The following is a 21,298-nucleotide window of genomic DNA, read 5'->3' on the forward strand; positions in this document are numbered from 1 at the left end:
ACGTATTACATGAATATGCAATAAAAAATGGGGTTCCTATTTAAAAAAACACAGTTGATATCAGTTTGAGCTATGGCAGCGCCTTATAGCAGGCCAACCATTGCGCCAGCTGGTTTCCCCCTTCGAGCTAGACAAATTTCGTTCTTTGTAGTTTTTTCGTTTGACACTTATTTCGTGAGATATATGGCCCGGTCACGATCAATGGACTACCCTGTATATAAAAAATTACCGATTTTATTAGGTCTTGAAGTAATGCGTGTAAAAATTTTAACATTTTCAACTAGTGTAGATTATATTTTAGAAAATAAAATAAAATACTTCCCACGCAAGTTTATAAGTAATATACATATCATTTTATTTGGAAAATTGCAAATTTTATAATCAGGTAAAAACCCGAAAAAGTGAAAAAGAATGTTTTCCGCTTCTAACTCCCCTTAAAGTTATGGAAATGTGCAAGCTTTCGGAGCCAGTGGCTTCTTCTTCTGGCAGAAACAATAAGGGGACGGAAAAGGGAAGAAAGAAAAGGATTGTCAAGGTTTAGGAAATGGGGAGAGTTGTAGAAAAGCTGCAGAGAAACCCAGGCCAGGACAGACTTACTGAATGGGATGAGAAATATGTAACTAAACCAGTCCATCTCTCATACCACCAGCAGATGTGAAGTATTATTGTGATTAGTAGTAAGTCATAAACATTAAATTATTTTCAATGCATGTTCATATGTAATACTGCACGTACCTTTGAGGTATCATTGGGCCCATTGGGCAGAGGATCAAAATTAGGCCACTGCTTTCTAATTATTTGGACCATTTCACTAAATGAGACCATCTTCCCATCATTCCATTTGTTGCCGCTGAAAGGCATGTACTCGATAAATCTTACATCAACATTTTTCTCTTTTGTTAACTCCACAAAACTGCACACTTCATCTTCATTAAAACCTCGCATTACAACACAATTTATCTGTGGAAGAAAGACACCATTAAAAACTTGGTATCAGATAAAGCATGGTTTAAACAGAGTTTGAAAGACTTTTTGATAGGTAACTCATCCTACTCAATAGATGAATATCTTAACAGTGGCTGTTAGGCCAGCTTAAATAAGAATGTCTGTTAGATTTCAGTTCTGAGAGCACTTTGTCATAACAGTCAAGATTATGTACTTTTTGTTTGATAAATTTATTAATAGTGCATAACAATGTTTCAGTCTGACAGCGTATCAATTCTGAAAATATTAGCTGTTCCAGTTTGTACTGTATTCACCTAGTTTGACAATCTCCTGACAAATGATCAGGGTATTCAAATGTTTTATATTTTTTATGTTATACTTTCTGGCATGTTACTCACCCATGAGAATCGTCTAATGTTTTGGGTCTTGGAACAAAAGCTGAATCTAATCTAATCTAACCTACAAAATAATGGTTCTACAAGTCTGTTGTTATATTTGTATACCTCACTGATTCTGTTAAATTAATCTTTTTCTCTCTTTTTAGAGAATGTCTGAATTTATCTTAGCATGCCAAGCTGTTAACCTTCTTAACAATTTATGAAAATTAAACTACATACATCTCCAATCTTTTTCCCCACTCCAACGCACACATCTTTTGCTGAAAGTATTATTTTAACAATTACATGAAACTGTGCTGCCATTTGTGAAACAAAGTTGAAAGTGTTCTCAAGATAAAAGGTCTTCAGAAAAGGAGCATTTAGTATCTGTGCAGGTGGTAATACTGACAGCCATCATATAAACAAGCCCAAATGGTAGAACATCCTGCTTTACACATACACGCAATGGCAGAAAAAAGGAAAAGAGCACACCTTTCATTCAAGCATTGAATATATAAACTGATGAGACAAAACACTATGACCTCCTGTTTGATAATGTGTTTGTCCACTGTTGGAACACAATACAGCAGTGATTTTGTGTGGGACAAGTTCAACAAATTTCAGGTATGTTCCCAGCATTATGTGAGGTATGTTCCCAGCATTATGCAGCACCGCATGTCTAAGCACAGGTCATGTAATTCCCATAAATTGGAGATCAGTGGTTTCTGGGTGCAGAACTGGTATCTGATAGCATTGCAGATGTATTCCATCAGATTCAGAAGGGGTGAATTTGATTCTGACCTCGTGACACTGAAAGTCATATTGTTGAAACATGTCACCTTCATTAGGGACAGGGTGCGGACAGTGCACAATAACGTTCACACAGAACAAAGCTGTTATGGAGCCTTCATTTCTACCACAGGACCCATAGAAGACCAGGTGAATGTCCTCCATAGCATAATATTGCTCCCACTGGCCTAAGTCTGTAGCAAAGTGCACCTTGCAAGCACCAATTCACTCTGTTGACAGTGTATGTGCACAAAACCGTCAAGTAGGTGTAATGCGAAACTCAAATGATTCAACCAGATGACACATTTCTATTGATTCACTGCCCAATCTCAATGCTCCTGAGCCACAGAAATTGTAATTCAACTGTGTTGTCAACATGGGAACATACAGAGGTTGTCTGCAGCAGAGCCCTATGTTTAACAATGTGCAATGAATGGTGTGCTCTGAAATACTCGTGCTTCCACCAGCACTGTGTCATCAGACATGTCACAGAAATTAGCTTCCTCAGCCGAATGTCATCTTTTTCAAAGGAACCATCCCAGCATTTGTCTTAAATCATTTACGGAAATCAAGGAAAACCCAAATTTTGATGGCCCGATGGGATTCGGGTCCATTGTCCTCTGGAAGTCAAGTCCACTGTCTGACCACTGTGGTGGCATGACCTAGTCTTAATTAAGCCAGAAAATCCTGGGAAATGCTGACATACTTATTGATTTAAGATATAACAATTTAAAACAATCCTCTCATGAATTTCACTACAATTTTCCGCTCTTTTGAAAAAAAATTTCTTTTGACTGTTTTGATGTTGTTTAGTATGTTTAAATAATGATGGCAGTCTCTATAAAAGGGCAGTTTGACTTTTAAGTTTAGTTATACTGTTTTAAACTACATCCTTCATCTATTTGTCCACCCAGAAGTGCTATAGGATATAACTTGAAGACTATGGTGAGGTGGTGGGGGACAGTCATGTGTTGAGAAGGAGGTGCTGCCAGAAATGAAGTGTGTGAGGTGACGTTATTGACACTGCATACAGGGAGAATAAAAATACTCTATTCCATATTCATTTACAATCTACGTCTGGCCCCCCATATGGTTTTACTTTTCTCCAATAAGAAAAAAGAAATTGTCAGTAACTGTCTTTATAAGGTCTTAAAAGGAAACAAACAATAGAAATCTAGGCTGGAGTAATGACCATATTATAAAAAAGATACATTGCTATTCACTGTATACAGGAGATGTTAGGTCACAGACAAGCACAACAAAAAGACTACTAAACACGTAAGCTTTCCATCAGAAAGTCTTCTTCCAAAGTGGACAAAAACACACACACACACACACACACACACACACACACACACACACACACACACACACACACACACGACCGTTGTTTCTCCCATGATGCACAGTTCCTCCCAGTCTGGCCCTAGCAGCCGGAGACAGTGGTCATGTATGTGTGATCTGCATTTGCGCGCATGTGTGTGTGTGTGTGTGTGTGTGTGTGTGTGTGTGTGTGAGGGAAGGGGGGGGGGGGTTTCCACCAAAAGCTTACGTGTTTAATAATAGGTGGTGTTCCTTTCCCCCCACCCCCACCCCCCCCCCCCCCCCCCCTGCGAGCAACACATCTACACTATACAGTGAGTGCCAATCTATCCTTTTCATAATACTGTCGTTACCACCTTGCCAAGAGGCATATTGTGGAGTAATCCGAAGGGCTCTACTAATTTGTACAAGAGGAAGGAGAGCACAATCTCAATGTAAGTTTTTAGAAAACTGGTATGTGCATTACTTCTGCAAACCTTTCAGAAAGGATACGGTATGCACTTCATTCAGCAAGATGGGTAATAAACAATATTAGCAATACTGCATCAAACTTGTTCACTTTCATCTTTGGATTAAACATTCGATTTCAGAGAGTACAGAATTTGGCAGAATCAAATTTTGGGGATATGTGGAACTGGGACAATGGCATATTTTTTACCCATTCAACAAACTAAGCACTGCTGATTGCTACTTTTATTGTGTCTGCTGCTGCAATGCATATATGAAACTATAAGTGCAGCATCTATGATGGAATAAAATGTTATACAAATGAAACATACAGGTACAGTGAAATAGAGTAGTATGGCTCATCATTTCGGTCTCACAGATTAGCAGGTGTTGACTTGAAATATAATACTTAAGAAGTTGAATCCAAAGGAGAGGATGTACCGTATTTACTCAAATCTAAGTCGCACTTTTTTTCTGGTTTTTGTAGTCCAAAAAACCGCATGCGGCTTGGAATCGAGTGCAAAGCAAGTGGAAGTTCTGAAAAATGTCAGTAGGTGCTGAAACAACTAATTTCTGCCGTCGAATATATGTAGCGCTACACAGGCATGCTTCGTAGGCACAAAGATAAATACTGGCGCCAAAACCTCTGCGTCAGTAAATAAATTAAAAAAAAAAGGTGGAAGACAATTTTCATACATTATCCAACGAAGTAAATACAAATTCCGTATTGTTCATCTTCGAATGTAGCAGAACTTCAATGTATTACGAAAATCCGACCGGCAAGACTGTTTGGGATGTTTGTCAATATGGCCAACTCAATGTTCTGAATTTTTTCCTACCTGTGAGAAGAGACGGTTGCTAATAGGAACCTGATGAAATGTGAATCACATGCAGTATTCTCTTCATCATAAGAGTAATACGAATATAAACATTTTGCCACGTATTCCTTCGTGTTTGCTGCTATCTTATTTAAATCCTGTCTGCCTAATAAACTACGAAACTAGAGTGAGACAACAGCAAACGCGGAAGAATATACGTATCGTGTCATGTTTATATTCATATTATTCTTATGCCTAACAGTGATACAGTCAGAAATGAAGCACGGCAACTGACTAGATTTTTATATCCAAGATGACTCTAATTTCTGTGCAGAATTTGATGTACTAAAGAAGCGGCCGCAAAGATTTTCAAATGGAGAAAAATTTTCACCTAACTCTCGTTCAGAACATGTTCTATCATACGCAGTCTATTATTTGGTTCTTGTTGATCATTATCAAAGAAAGCAGCAGTGTAAGGAACAACAAATAGTAGTCTCTTGCCATTGTTTCGCTAATGAGATGATTTCTCTCTCTTCTTCTTTTTTTTTTTTTTTTTTTTTCACATAAACGCCTATAACAAGGAAAACGGCACTTATCAGATCAAAGCAAAATAAGCAATTGATTCAAACCAGATGAAGCACATGAAAAAGGAAGGGTACCAGTATAAATACGGATGGAGCGCCTGACGCATAGCAAAGGCTACCTGGTAAAGCTTAACTGCTAAGCTTACGACTCGAACCAAACTACTGTAGCTGTATCGTCATTCATTCGACCTAAATTGTGTCTCATATTACAATGGACCGACTTTGTTTCGATTTGGAGGTGCGGCCTAAAACTTTTCTCTCCCCTTGAACTTCGAGTCTCAAATTTCAGGTGTGGCTTAGATTCGGGAAATTTTTTTTTTTATTTCCTTTATTTCGAGTCTCATTTTTCAGGTTTGAGTGCGGCTTAGATTTGGGTAAATACGGTAGGTGGTATTTCAACTAATTCTGACTATGAAATAAAACAAAGTACAGCAGGGAGCTCTGACGAATCAAAGAGCAGCGATGAAGATTCTGATGAATAGTAAAGTATGAGTTAAAAAATAAGATGCTACTGAGATCGTAAATTTTTGTTGTGTTGATGAATCTGTTAACAAACATATTCAAAAATGCACTGAAACATTGGCACATGTAGTGCTGGGAGGTGATAAACTGTCATTACTGTTAGAGGAGCTACGTATTTCTTGCTGTTCTACTCCTAAATGACACTGTATCTGAAGGTATAGAATGAATCTTCACTGGCTAGAGAAATGGGTAACACAATTTTACAAGTCTCTGCTGTCATGTAATCTCTTCAGGGAAATCATGACTGTACTAAGATTCGGTTTGTGGTTGACAAGGTCAGATTCATTAAGAAATGCAACGCAGCTACCATGTCAGTCCTAGAAGAGAGAGACGTAGCAAACTGTCAAAGCATGTACAGTCCCAGTCCATATGTTTGTGGTGATGTACTAACCAAGTAATACTGTGTGTCAGGCAGCGCATTACTCAAGAACCATCATGGAAAAAGGTGGGGTGGTAATTTATGTAAAAAACAACATATTTTACAATGCATTAGATTTAAAGAGCCATTGTATAGAGCAACAAATTGAAGTATGTGGTGTTGAGATTACTGTAAATGACTTCACGGCTGTAGTGTTAGCACTGTATAGATCTCCCTCAGGGAATTTGAATGTATTTCTTAAGCACTTAGATTCTTTATTATCCATACTGTACTCAAAGTCCAAGAACTTGATAATTACTGGTGACTTTAATGTTGATTTCCTAAATGAGAGCAATAGTAAAGCTGATTTAGTACATTTAATGGAGTCTTATAATCTGATGACAATAGTAGATTTCCCAACTAGGGTTGCTGTTAACAGTAAAAGTCTGATAGATAATATATTTATAGATAAGTCTACATGGAATGAGATCACTGTACATCCAATCCTTGGCCTTTCTGATCATGGTGGTCACTTGCTTAGGCTCAATTACATCAGTGTGTGCAACAGTTCCGAGCATTCTTGGAAATCTTTTAGGATAATAAATGAACAGGGCCTTAAAAAATTCAGTGATAGCCTAAAAGAGATAGACTGGAGCCGAGTTGATAGGGAAACAGATGTAAACAAAAAGTACAATTCATTTTTAAATGAATTCATGTCTGTATTTGAGTCCATCTTTCCCAAAAAAAGTAGTTAGAAATAGTCATATAGGCAATGCCAAGAAGTCTTGGATCACTACAGGGATAACAACATCTTGTAGAACAAAAAGGATGTTATACAGTTCTCTCAGGACTTGTAATGATCCAAAGAAATGACAACACTACAAACTTTACTGTAGCATTCTCAAGAAGGTTATAAATAAATCTAAAAGTATGTGCATAAAATCAGAAATTGAAAGCTCAGAAAATAAAATTAAAACTATAAGGAATGTAATAAAGAGGGAAACTGGCAGGACAACAGGGAACATGTCTCAGGTAGAGATTAAAACAGGGGACAGTATCATAAAGAAACCTGAGTTGGTTGCAGAAATATTTAATAACCACTTTTTGAGAGCAGCAGAGAAGACAAGCTGTAATGGTTCTATGGAAGAATCATTGTCCCTCCTACAGAAAGCTATTAGCAACAGAATCCCACAGTTATCCTTATCTCCATTTACTGTAAGCGAAGTCATAAGAGTAATTAGATCATTAGAAAACAAAAATTCTGCTGGTGTGGACAATATTTCTAGTAAAATACTGAAACACTGTTATAAATTTGTTAGTCCCGCCTTATGCAACATATACAATGCATCCCTACAAGATGGGATTGTCCCTGACAGACTTAAGTTGGCTGTAGTGATTCCTCTCTTTAAAAAAGGGGATAAAAGCATTGTTACAAACTATTGCCCAATATCCCTATTAACTACCTTCTCGAAAATTCTAGAAAAACTCATGCACAGGAGGATTGTAGACCATCTCAAATTCCATAGTATCTTAAGCAAAAATCAGTTTGGTTTTCGTGCCAGTCTTTGTACTGAACAGGCAATATTCTCTTTCAGCAACCAAGTTTTGGAAGCCATTAACAAAAAAATGTCTCCAGTGGGTATTTTTTGCGATCTTACGAAAGCCTTTGACTGTGTAAACCACCAAATTCTTTGGAAAAAGGCAGAATACTATGGGTTAGGTGGTACTGTTGGCTTGTGGCTACAATCATATCTACAGGATCAGAAGCAGACTGTAATGCTAAATGGCTCTTCTGGAGAAATTGCCTCGTCTGAATGGGGCATGATAACGTGTGGTGTGCCTCAAGGCTCCGTTTTGGGCCCACTGATTTTCCTCATCTTTATTAATGATCTTCCTCTTTGTTCTGAGACAAACAGCAAATTTACCCTGTTTGCCGATGATACCACAATTCTAATTGACGATTTGACTGATCATGATCTTGAAAAAACTACAACTACTGTTTTTAATGACATCTTAAATTGTTTCTCCTCAAATGGTCTCTCACTCAATGCAGATAAAACTCATTATATGAGGTTCCATACATCACAAAGTAATCCCAATGAAATTGACATAAAATGTAGAGATCAACCAATACAGAAAGTTGAAGAAACAAAATTCCTGGGTGCTTACATAGACAGTAAATGTAATTGGTCAGTTCACATTCTTCATCTATGTAAAAAACTTAGCTCGGCAACATTTTCACTACGGGTAATTTCTTCAGTGGCTGAAGTTGACATAATTAAGGTTGCCTACTTTGGCTACTTCCACTCATTGATGTCATATGCTATCATATTCTGGGGGAACCAACCACTTGCAAAACAAGTTTTCACCATCCAAAAAAAAAAAGCAATCAGAATAACGTGTGGGGTTAATCAAAGACACTCTTGCAGGCACTTGTTTCGGAAGATAGGTATCCTAACAACTGCCTCACAGTATATTTTTTCCTTGCTGACCTTTGTGTGCAAAAATTATTCCATCTACCAAGACAACAGTAAATTCCATGGTTATAACACCAGAAACAAAAACAATCTACATTTAGAAATGAAACGTCTCACTCTGGTACAAAAAGGAGTTTACTACTCCAGCATTAAGCTGTTCAATGCTCTACCACTACATATCAAATGTGTTCATACAGAACTGCCAAAATTTAAACGAGTTCTCAAAGATTACCTGACAGAGAAATCTTATTATACTGTGGATGAATACCTGAAAGAAAATGTATACCATCACTAAACTTATTGTGTCTAGAAGTAGTTCAATGGATTTTATTGTGCATTTGGGAATTAGCTCACTTTTTGTAACAACAGATTGGCTGTACATGTATTTACTCTTGTAGGCCTAATATCTGATTTAACTTTGTGCTCTTGCCTTTAACCTTTATTTGCAACTCCTTTTTCTGTCAAATGGTTGTTATGTTATCTAGCTGATATTGTATCTGTTACTGTATTTATAGTATGTCTTACTTAAACTATGTACAATTTGCCATTGAATTGCCCTTGTATAGTTTAAATTGAAACCTGTACAATTTGACACGTTCCATATCCTTGTGATTGACTCACTAACTGGATCTATGGAACAAGAAATAAATAAATAAATAAATACTGAAGTGTGATCCAAGTCGCACAAATATGGCTTTAATAATAACCTCCGAACAATATGCCTCTAAGGACTCAACAAGACACAGAACACTGATGTGCACATTACAAACTAGAATCACACAGAGAGTCAGTCAGCACTGTTCCACACTAATATATGTGCGAGTCACCAGCAGATGGCACGGCAGGGACCGCACGGCACGCTTGGCTCCCAGAGACGGCCTCCAGCAGCCAGCCTGCAATGATCAGTCGGTGACCAATTTAAAGACGCATGTACGGCAACACCACTCTCGGTGCACTCACACTGACATGTACTAGTAGCACGATACAGCAGTGATGAGTAGTAGTACCCCTCCTGTCTTGTGCGCCTTTTATCTGGCTCTACAATTTACTTTCCTAGACCCACACAAATGCCTGATCCTCCTAATTCAATTTGCTCTGCAGACTATTTAAAACTTTTGAAGAAAAAGGAGCCACAATTGCACTTTGTGTGCCAGTTACTTTCCAATACATTGGCACCAGCTGATCTTATTTAAGAATAGTCAACTTTCGTAGCCATACTTACAGCACATCCTTTGCTTCCTGGCCTAAATCCAAGTTAACTTCCAGCCCCCCCCCCTCCCCCCACACACACACCCCTCTCTCCCCCCTCGCAAATCAGCTAGTTGTGTGCTGTTACCTCACGTCACACCCTAGTCTATGAGTGCCCAGCTGTCTGGCACCTGACCCCTCTACCTGCACCCCTAGCTAGCCCACAGATGGCTCCCCACTCTCCCACGAGCCACTAAATGCTTCCCTCCAAACCCCTCCCATCTCTCTCCATCTCTCACATTGCCTCAACCCACCCCATCCTACCCCACTCTAAAGCCCCACCTCACTCCAGAACACTCACCATGGGCCAGTAAAGAGCTGGCAGTCGAGCGACCACAGCATAAGGAGACATGCATGCGCATGTGAGAGAGAGTGTGTGTGTGTGTGTGTGTGTGTGTGTGTGTGTGTGTGTGTGTGTGTGTGGGCGCGCGCACATGTTTTCCCTACAGCTAGAAAAAGAAAGTGCATTCTGGAAGCTCACCAAGTAACGTACCTTTTAGTTTGGAAGGTAGAAGACGAGGTACTGGTGGAAGTAAAGCTGTGAGGACGGGTCGTGAGTCGTGCAAGGATAGCTCAGCACTTGCCCACGAAAGGCAAAGGTCCCAAGTTTGACTCTTGGTCCGGCACACAGTTTTAATCTGCCAGGAAGTTTCATATCAGTGCACACTCCACTGCACGGTGAAAATCTCATTCTACATACCTTTTGTTCGTGTGCCTATCGATGAGACAGTGCTTCTGCCTTTTGGTGAGCCATCTCCTTTATTCCTAAATAATTCATAATTTTCAACAGAAACTTTCTGTACCTTATTGTTGCATCCTACATTACAATATGCAATTTCCACAATATGTGGTCATCTGTGAATATAATGGGGTTAACAACTGTAGGAGACCAAAAACTGACTGCAGTAAGCAAGTTCAAGTTATTGTACGCTGCAGTAGTTACCCAGAGGTGAAGAGGGTCACAGAGGATAAGCTAGCATGGGCAACTCCATGAAACCAATCTTCAGATGGAAGATCACAACAATAAAAACATTTGATTCAGCATACAACAGGCTCCAAACAGCATACACAACCTGTATGCTCAGAAACACAGAAAATCATATTGGTTCCATCAGCAGGAAACTTCAGCCCGTAATTGTTATGGAACACTGCGGCGATTTTGTTCATTAATAAAACCCAAAACTGGGGAGTAATAAGAGAGTATTGTTGTAACTTCTTATCAACCTGGTTACCAAAATACATATTAAGAAGACTGGTAAAGTGTTATTTTGAAGGGGTCACTCCAAAGCGCCACGAAAGTATTTGAGCAATGTATAAAATTAGAGAATCAGTGCACAATATTGAAAGCCTATCTACATTATCTATATCTGCATGACTAGTCTGTAATTCACAATTAATTGCTGGCAGAGGGTTCAGAGAACCACCCTCAACCTATTTATCTACCATTCCACTCCCCTACAGCATTTGAGGAAAACCAAACACTTCAATATTTCCGTACAAGCTCTGATTTCTCTTATTTTATTACAATGATCATTTCTCCCTATGTAAGAGGGCTCTAACAAAATATTTTCACATTCGGAGGAGAAAATTGATGATTGAAATTTTAAGAACCTGCTCCAGCAAAATGCTTTTGCTTTAATGACTGCCACCCCAATTCACATGCGATATCTGTGGCATGCACTTTCCTGTTTCCCAATAATACAAAATGAGCTGCCCTTCTTTGAACTTTTAAATGATGTCCTTTGTCAGTCCTATCTGGTAAGGATCTCACACCATGCAGAATACTCCAATAGAGGACAGACAAGTATAGTTGTAGATAGTCTCTTTAGTAATCCTAACCTTCTAAATGTTTTACTATTAAATCACAGTCCTTTGTTTGCTTTCCCACCACGTTATCTATGTGAGCATTCCAATTTAAGTTATTTGTAAATATGATTCCTAAGTATTCAATAGACTTCGCAGCCTTTAGATCTGCGTGAATTATCATGTAACCAAAATTTAGTAGATGCCTTCTACTACTCATGCGGATGACATAACAATTTTTATTATTTAAGGTCAGTTACCACTTTTTGCATCATATGGATAGGTAGCCTAAATCATTTTGCAGTTCGTTTTGATCATCTGATCACTTTACAAGACAGTAAATGATATGCAAGACTGTAAATGATAGCATCATCTAAGAGGACTGCTCAGATTCTTTCTTAAATTGTTAATGTAGATTGGCAACAGCAGGTGGTCTATAACACTTCCTTGAGGAATGTCAGATATCACTTTTGTTTTACTTGACGATTTTCCATCAATTACTATAAACTGTGACCTTTCTGACAGGAAACCACACATCCAGTTGCACAACTGAGACAATACACCATAGGCACACAATATGATTAGAAAATACTTGTGAGGAACTGTTTCAAAAAGTCTTCTGGAAATCTACAAATATGGAATAAATTTGAGAGCCCCAGTCGGCAGCACTTATTACTTTGCGTGACTAAAGAGCTAGCTGTGTTTTAAAAGGTCAATATTTCTGAATCTATCTTGGCTATTTATCAATGAATCATTATCTTTGAGATAATTCATAATATTCAAACACAATATATGTTCCAAAATCCTAATGCAAATCAACATTAGTGATATGAGTCTGTTATTTAGTAGATTACTCCTCTTTTCTTTCTTGAGCATTGGTGTGACCTGAGCAACTTTTCAGTCTCTAGGTATGGATCTTTATCAAATGAGTGGCTATATGTTGTTGTTGTGGTCTTCAGTCCTGAGACTGGTTTGATGCAGCTCTCCATGCTACTCTATCCAGTGCAAGCTTCTTCATCTCCCAGTACCTACTGCAACCTACATCCTTCTGAATCTGCTTAGTGTATTCATCTCTTGGTCTCCCCCTACTATTTTTACCCTCCACGCTGCCCTCCAATACTAAATTGGTGATCCCTTGATGCCTCAGAACATGTCCTACGAACCGATCCCTTCTTCTGGTCAAGTTGTGCCACAAACGTCTTTTCTCCCCAATCCTATTCAATACTTCCTCATTAGTTATGTGATCTACCCATCTAATCTTTAGCATTCTTCTGTAGCACCACATTTCAAAAGCTTCTATTCTCTTCTTGTCCAAACTATTTACCATCCATGTTTCACTTCCATACATGGCTACACTCCATACAAATACTTTCAGAAATGACTTCCTGACACTTACATCTATGCTCGATGTTAACAAATTTCTCTTCTTCAGAAACGCTTTCCTTGCCATTGCCAGTCTACATTTTATATCCTCTCTACTTCGACCAGCATCAGTTATTTTGCTCCCCAAATAGCAAAACTCCTTTACTACTTTAAGTGTCTCATTTCCTAACCTAATTCCCTCAGCATCACCTTACTTCATTCGACTACATTCCATTACACTCGTTTTGCTTTTGTTGATGTTCATCTTATATCCTCCCTTCAAGACACCATCCGTTCCGTTCATCTGCTCTTCCAAGTCCTTTGCTGTCTCTGACAGAATTACAATGTCATCGGCGAACCTCAACGTTTTTATTTCTTCTCCATGGATTTTAATACCTACTCCGAATTTTTCTTTTATTTCTTTTACTGCTTGCTCAATATACAGATTGAATATCATCGGGGAGAGGCTATAACCCTGTCTTACTCCCTTCCCAACCACTGCTTCCCTTTCATGTCCCTCGACTCTTATAACTGCCATCTGGTTTCTGTACAAATTGTAAATAGCCTTTCGCTCCCTGTATTTTACCCCTGCCACCCTTAGAATTTGAAAGAGAGTATTCCAGTCAACATTGTTAAAAGATTTCCCTAAGTCTACAAATGCTAGAAACGTAGGTTTGCCTTTCCTTAATCTTTCTTCCAAGATAAGTCGTAAGGTCAGTAATGCCTCACATGTTCCAGTATTTCTACGGAATCCAAACTGATCTTCCCTGAGGTCGGCTTCTAGTAGTTTTTCCATTCGTCTGTAAAGAATTCGTGTTAGTATTTTGCAGCTGTGGCTTATTAAACTGATTGTTCGGTAATTTTCACATCTGTCAACACCTGCTTTCTTTGGGATTGGAATTATTATATTCTTCTTGAAGTCTGATGGTATTTCGCCTGTTTCATACATCTTGCTCACCAGATGGTAGAGTTTTGTCTGGACTGGCTCTCCCAAGGCCGTCAGTAGTTCCAATGGAATGTTGTCTACTCCAGGGGCCTTGTTTCGACTCAGGTCTTTCAGTGCTCTGTCAAACTCTTCACGCAGTATTGTATCTCCCATTTCATCTTCATCTACATCCTCTTCCATTTCCATAATATTGTCCTCAAGTGTATCGCCCTTGTATAGACCCTCTATATACTCCTTCCACCTTTCTGCTTTCCCTTCTTTGCTTAGAACTGGGTTTCCATCTGAGCTCTTGATGTTCATGCAAGTGGCTCTCTTATCTCCAAAGGTCTCTCTAATTTTCCTGTAGGCAGTACCTATCTTACCCCTAGTGAGATAAGCCTCTACATCCCTACATTTGTCCTCTAGCCCTCCCTGCTTAGCCATTTTGCACTTCCTGTCGATCTCATTTTTGAGACATTTGTATTCCTTTTTGCCTGCTTCATTTACTGCATTTTTATATTTTCTCCTTTCATCAATTAAATTCAATATTTCTTCTGTTACCCAAGGATTTCTACTAGCCCTCGTCTTTTTACGTACTTGATCCTCTGCTGCCTTCACTACTTCATCCATCAAAGCTACCCATTATTCTTCTACTGCATTTCTTTCCCCCATTCCTGTCAATTGTTCCCTTATGCTCTCCCTGAAGCTCTGTACAACCTCTGATTCTTTCAGTTTATCCAGGTCCCATCTCCTTAAATTCCCACCTTTTTGCAGTTTCTTCAGTTTTAATCTTACAGGTCATAACCAATAGATTGTGGTCAGAGTCCACATCTGCCCCTGGAAATGTCTTACAATTTAAAACCTGGTTCCTAAATCTCTGTCTTACCATTATATAATCTATCTGATACCTTTTAGAATCTCCAGGGCTATATATGATTTCTAATGGAGCTATTGTATCAGCATTCTCTGAAAGAAACATAACTGCTTTATGACACTGAGGAGAGCTACTACTAAGTTACTCACAGTTGCAGTTGTTCTTGATTTGAATACTGCAATAATAACTTTGTTGTCTTTGGTGAGGAAATTTCAGAAATCCGTGTTTAGTAACCCTGCTTTAGTAGCACTGTCATCAGTAATATTACCACAGCTATTGCGCAGTGAAGGTATTGGTTGTGTCTTGCCATTGGTGTACTACACATGCAACCAGAACCTCTTTGGATTTTCTTCCAGATTTCAAAACGAAGTTTCACTATGGGAACTATTAAACACATCTTGCACTGAAACCCACCCTAATTTCGAGCTTCAGTAAAACATCGCTAATCTTGGAGATTTTGCATTCTTTTAAATTTTGACATGCTTTTTTTCATTGCTTCTGCAGCTGAGTTTTGACATATTTTGTGCACCACCCTTTTAATTTATTTGGTATCATTTCAATTTATTTGGTATATATCTCTTAATTGATGTCGATACTATTTCTCTGAATTTAAGCCATGTCTGGTCTACACTTACAAAGTCAGGCTTGAAGGAGTAGAGACTAAGTAGAGACCGTCTCCTTGGAAGGCATCAAGTTAATTTTTATATGCTTTCTCATTAAATGCCCCATTGTGTAGGGCTGAAAATTAATGGGGATAAGGTAAACAGAATGTGCAAAGTAAGTGGAAATTACTCGTCTCTTCCCCGATTACAGTGCAATAGAAGATAATACAAGATGTTGACAGATTGCCATATCTCGGTAGCTTTATATGTAATAATGAGGTGACAGATGCAGAAATCACCAGCAGAACTGGAAAATCAGTCCATATGGCAATTAGGTCTGTAATATGTCAACAAAGCTTTGCCTGTACTCCTTTATTGTTTATATTTGTGAGACTTGGAAAATGTCAGTAAAATCAGCACACAGTCTCCATATTTTTCACCAACAATGCTAGAGATGAATTCTGAAGATGTTAACCCGACCAAGTTACAAATGATGTAGTGCTGAGAATACGAGGTCTACACAGCCTGCACAAAATTATTGTTGAAAGAAGACTGAAGATTGCAGGTTATGTTCTACACATGTAAGGTGGAAGAATCCCAAAATCAACACTGTTGTGGAAATCAATGGACAGATACAGATGTACAGGAAGACCTTTTAACACCTGGAACTTTTGCAATGAATCTTCAATCCATGGACACAAACTTGGAGGAAGGTGAGAACTTGGCAGCTGATCAAGTGAACTAGTGGAAACCAGTTCCTTGTATGGTACACAGCAAATCTGAGTAAGTTAGTAAGTAAGTAAGTAAGTAAAGTACAACTGGGGATTTTGCAAAACTGTTGGATGATCGATATTATTGTCTAGATTTGACACTGTTGGACTTCTACCTTTTCCTTGATGTGTATTCTTCAAATTGTGAGTTTTACGAGAAAGCTGATAGATACTTACCAATCAACCTTCCCTGACACGAACTGACATTGTCTCTTTATAAATTCTACTGTGCTAACAATTATCTACTGAGAATCCTCGACTAGGTCTCCACAGCTCAAATGAGCCAGTTTCTTTTAAATTTCTGTCTTTGGCTATAATTGTCTTCCAAGTATGGTGACACAACATCCTGTCATGAAACTTTTGCCTTTACACTTGTTTACTTTTCTGGACACTGCCTTTTTCTGCACTGTGCACTAAATACACTATGTGAGTAATGTCCAATCTCCAACAACCAATCGTGAACTGTAAACAGCTGTAAACTCTACCAGGGCACATAGCAAACAATTAACATTTGTGTTTTAGTGTTCTAAGCTGTGAGGTCATCAGCGGACAAATAATTTAGTACCTATTCCTGGACAGCCAGAGTGGCTGTGTGGTTCTAGGCGCTACAGTCTGGAACCGAATGACCGCTACGTTCGCAGGTTCGAATCCTGCCTCGGGCATGGATGTGTGTTATGTCCTTAGGTTAGTTAGGTTTAATTAGTTCTAAGTTCTAGGCGACTGATGACCTCAGAAGTTAAGTCGCATAGTGCTCAGAGCCATTTGAACCTATTCCTGACGTGCTGTTGTTTGGAACAACAACTGACATGATCCAAAATATTACTTTCTTTTATTATAGCTTCACTTTTATTTTGTCTAATGATTACTAATTTCAGTATCAAATTCCATCATCAAGCCACTATATGATCAGAAAGCATAGTGTATCGTTAAAATATTGTTTAATAAACAGATTACCATTATATCATCATTCCTTAAAGTAATGTCCAAAGTGGAAGGACAGATGATTAATTTTGAGTATATACTAAAGTCAGAGTACTGAACCGGATATGAAAGAAGGAAAACCAGAAGGGCAGTGAGAGACGGGTGCCTTCTATCACCTTACTTCCTTAATATGTTCATCAAGGAAGTAATAACAACAACAAAGAAAAGATGACCGGAATCAAAAGGTAATTTCTGGAATATGCCATGGAAATGTGATAGGACCATTACATTTACAATGTATATAAATGATCCAGTAGAAAGTGTCAGAGGCTCCTTAATATTGTTCACAGGTACTACACTTGTCCATCAGAAAGTAGCAATAACAGAAGGCAGTATCAATTTGCACAATGACCTGCAGAGGATTGGTGAATGATGTAGGCTCTGGCAGTTGACCCTGCACATAAATAAATGTAACACATCACACACACACACACACACACACACACACACACACACACAGGAAAAGAAATCCAATACTGTACAACTACACTATTAATGACAAATTGCTGGAAACAGAATCTACCATAAAATATCTAGAAGTAACTATCCAGAGCAACCTTAAAGTGGAATGACCACATAAAACAGCAATAGAAAAGCAGATGCCAGACTAAGATTCACAGGAAGAATCTTAAGTGAATGTAAATTACCCCTGTGTCCTTACCCAGTAAGACTGACAGAAGAGAGAAAGAAGATCCAATGAAGTGCGGAGTGTTTTGTCACAGGATCATTTAGTCGCTGTGAGATCATTACAGAGATGCTCAGCAACTCCAGTGGTAGATGCCATAAGAGAGCAGTTGTGCATCACGGAAAGATTTACTACCCAAATTTCGAGAGAGTAGTTTCCGAGAAGAGTCTGACAACATAATAGTTTCTCTCATATACAATTCACGAAATGATCACGAGAAGAAAATTTGAGAAGTTAGAGATAATACAGACGTGTACTGACAGTCATTCTTCCCAAGCACTGTTCACAAGTGGAACAAGGCAGAGGGGATCAGTTGGTGGCATGAGACGTACCCCCTGCCACACACAGTTAGGTGGTTTTTGGAGCATGATGTCGATATGGAAACTTAATTGCATGCATATACACTGCAGATTGATGACATCACAATAGTAAATCAGAGTAGGAACTAAATAAAATGTTTCAGGCCTTAAATCAAGAAGTGGTAAAACTAAAGCTAAAAATGAATACAAAGAAGACAAAAGTTATGGCTACAGACAAGAAAGGAGGAGGAGGTAGGACTGACACAAGAACAGGCAATGAGCAACTCAAGAAAGGAACTGAAATTTAGTATCTCAGTAGCATTTTGCAAGAAAACAATCAATATTTCAAAGCATTCAAGAAAAGAATAGCACAGGTGAAGAGTTCCTTCCAAAATAAGAAGAAGCTGCAACTGAATAAACATATCAGCTTCCACATTAAGAAAATATTTGTAAAGACCTTTGTGTGGAGTGTTCTGACACACAGATGCAAAATCTGTACATTAGAAAAGCCAAAGGAAGCTCGCCTCAGACCTTCTGAAATGTGGTTCTGGAGGAGAAGTACAAGAACTATCTGCATTGACAGAAAAATTAAAGGAAATAGGAGAGAAGAAAGAACCACTGAAAGTTATAGGCCAGGGCAAAGCAAAATACACTGGACACTTAACTGGAGATGATAATCTTTTAAAAAACATTTCTGAAGGCAAGATCGTAGGTAAGAAAACAAAGGGATGACTGAGAACATCCTACTTAAACAATATGATCAATGAATGGGATTTTCTTCACACATGGAGATGAAGACAACTGCTGAAGAGAGGAAGCTGTGGCTGCAGAGACAAGGTTTAACCTTTTGGAAGAGTAAGGACAAACTAATACAAAATATGAGTCTGCATGGTAGCTACATATGGAATAAATGACAACTTCTTGTGTGCAGTCATCAAGTCACTTACCTCAGTAGGTGTCTTATCTACTAAAAGTAAAGGTCACTGTTGTGCTTTCAATAGATGTGAACTGCACCCTGAAAATGGTATGTCTAGTTTGCAGTTGTACAGAAGCTTTTTATTTTGCAAAATGGTTCAAATGGCTCTAAACACTATGGGACTTAACATCTGAGGTCATCAGTCCCCCAGACTTAGAACTACTTAAACCTAACTAACCTAAGGACATCCCTGCCTGAGGCAGGATTCGAACCCGCGACCATAGCAGCAGCACGGTTCTGGACTGAAGTGCCTAGAACCGCTCGGCCACAGTGGTCAGCTTTTATTTTGCACAGAAATGTTTGATAATAAGATGAACTGATGCTGGCACTTGCTACTGAAACCAGTAGTACTTAGACACAACAAAAATGTGACTACAGAATTAAGAATAATTTTTCCAAACAATCGAGTATTTTTACCAAAACAACACCACAATAGTGGAAACTTATTTTAAACTAAAGACACAAAAGAAAAAAAGAGAAACTGTAAAGATCTTGAGTCTCATAAGACTCTCTTGGGAGGAAAATATAAGATTTTTAATTGGTAAACTTGCAAGGCATCCTTTTTATGTTGTATAAACTACGAAACTGTTAGCATCGTCAGCTAAAATTTACTTCTTCTGTCTTAATATACCTTCCTTCACTTACAGCTGCAGTGTGGAGACAGCGGTGAGGGTGGGAGCGGGGATGGGGGCGAGGGTGTGGGCATACTGCTTTAAAATGGTGATTCTTGTATTGATATTCTTAACAACAGATTTATATCTTTTGTTTATGAAAGTCTGCATGCGATGACAGCTGCACTAGTAATACCTTCACAGGGTCGTATTCAAGTTGCAAGGCTAGATCTATGCCAACCATGACACGCTCCCAGCCTTTCCTCCTCGTGATCTGGTTGTAGCGTTGGGACTGCAGGGTGTCTAAGCTGATGTTCAGACCGTCAAGCCCTGCCCTCTGCAAGGCAACCAGCTGTCTTGCCAACATGAGGCCATCGGTTGTCATTAAGACACTTTCGAGATCTTTTATTTCCTTCAAAGCACCCGTGAAACAGCAAATTATTATAAAAAAACTGAAACAAATAATTTGTAACATTGCTGCTGCATATGAAACAAAACTCCAGTTGATAAATTGAAAATACAAATTCCTCAAAAGTTAACTGTACATTTGCCCTAATACAAAGAGATAAGAAGGGTTAATAAACTGAATTGAAGAATGCAAGTTAAGATAGCAATGGAAAAATAATTAGAGGCATAAGATCACCTACTGCAACAGGGAAATGGGAATCAATATGAACCATTACCCAGCTACTGTCAACTGATTCCATGTCTCCATGCACACTGTATAAACCACTGTGGGTTTGTCCGACAAAGTACATTGTTGTACCACACATTATGGTTTTTCCCCATTCAATGCTCATGTGGAGTGTGGGAAGAATGATTCTTTAAATGGTTCTGTGCGTGCTGTAATTAATCTTGCCTTCATGGTCCCTATAGGAGTGATACATATGCGGTTATTGTATAATCCCTAAATACCTCACTTAATACAGGTTCCTGAAATTTCATAAGTTAGGTTTTGTCATATATTTGGCGTCTATCTTCACTTGTCTGGCATTTCCAATTTTTAGTAGCTTCTTGATGCTCTCCCATGCATCAAATAAATCTATGATCAATCATGCTACACTATTTTGTATACATTCAATGTCTGCCATTAGCCTTATTTGTTATGGGTCATACTTAAGCAATATTCTAGAATGGGCCACACAAGTATTTTGTAAGCAATGTCCTCTATAGACTGATTGCATTTTCCAGTATCTTACCAATGAATTGAAGTCTGCATTCTGCTTTGCCTACAAGTGAGTCTATGTCACCATTTCATTTCATCCAGATATTTGTATGAGTTGACCAATTAAAACTGTGATTATTTGATAATGTAGTCATACAATACTGTCTTTTTTTGTTTTATGATGTGCTCCAATTTACATTTCTGAAAACTTAAACTCAGTTGCCTATCTTTGGACCAAATTGAAATGTTATGATCTGACTCAAATTTGTGCAGATTTTTTTCAGGCAATAATTCATTATAGACAACTCTATCATCCAGGAAAAGTATGAGGTTCCTTATAATATCGTCTTCCAGAAC

General features: G+C 38.4%; 1 protein-coding gene across 1 annotated transcript in view; it reads right to left on the reverse strand.

Annotated features, from left to right (window-relative positions):
* LOC124605178 (molybdenum cofactor biosynthesis protein 1-like) overlaps positions 1–20,483 on the reverse strand; it is a 173,471-nt gene extending 152,988 nt beyond the window's left edge. Inside the window, exons 1-3 of the mRNA XM_047136690.1 lie at positions 20,460–20,483; positions 19,973–20,188; positions 736–960 (exon numbers count right to left, since the gene is read on the reverse strand). Coding sequence (XP_046992646.1) covers positions 736–960; positions 19,973–20,188; positions 20,460–20,483 — 465 coding nt within the window. The remainder of the gene's footprint in view (positions 1–735; positions 961–19,972; positions 20,189–20,459) is intronic.
* Between the last annotated feature and the right edge of the window lie 815 nt (positions 20,484–21,298).

Source organism: Schistocerca americana, chromosome 3, assembly GCF_021461395.2.
Source record: "Schistocerca americana isolate TAMUIC-IGC-003095 chromosome 3, iqSchAmer2.1, whole genome shotgun sequence".
NCBI classification, from domain to species: domain Eukaryota; kingdom Metazoa; phylum Arthropoda; class Insecta; order Orthoptera; family Acrididae; genus Schistocerca; species Schistocerca americana.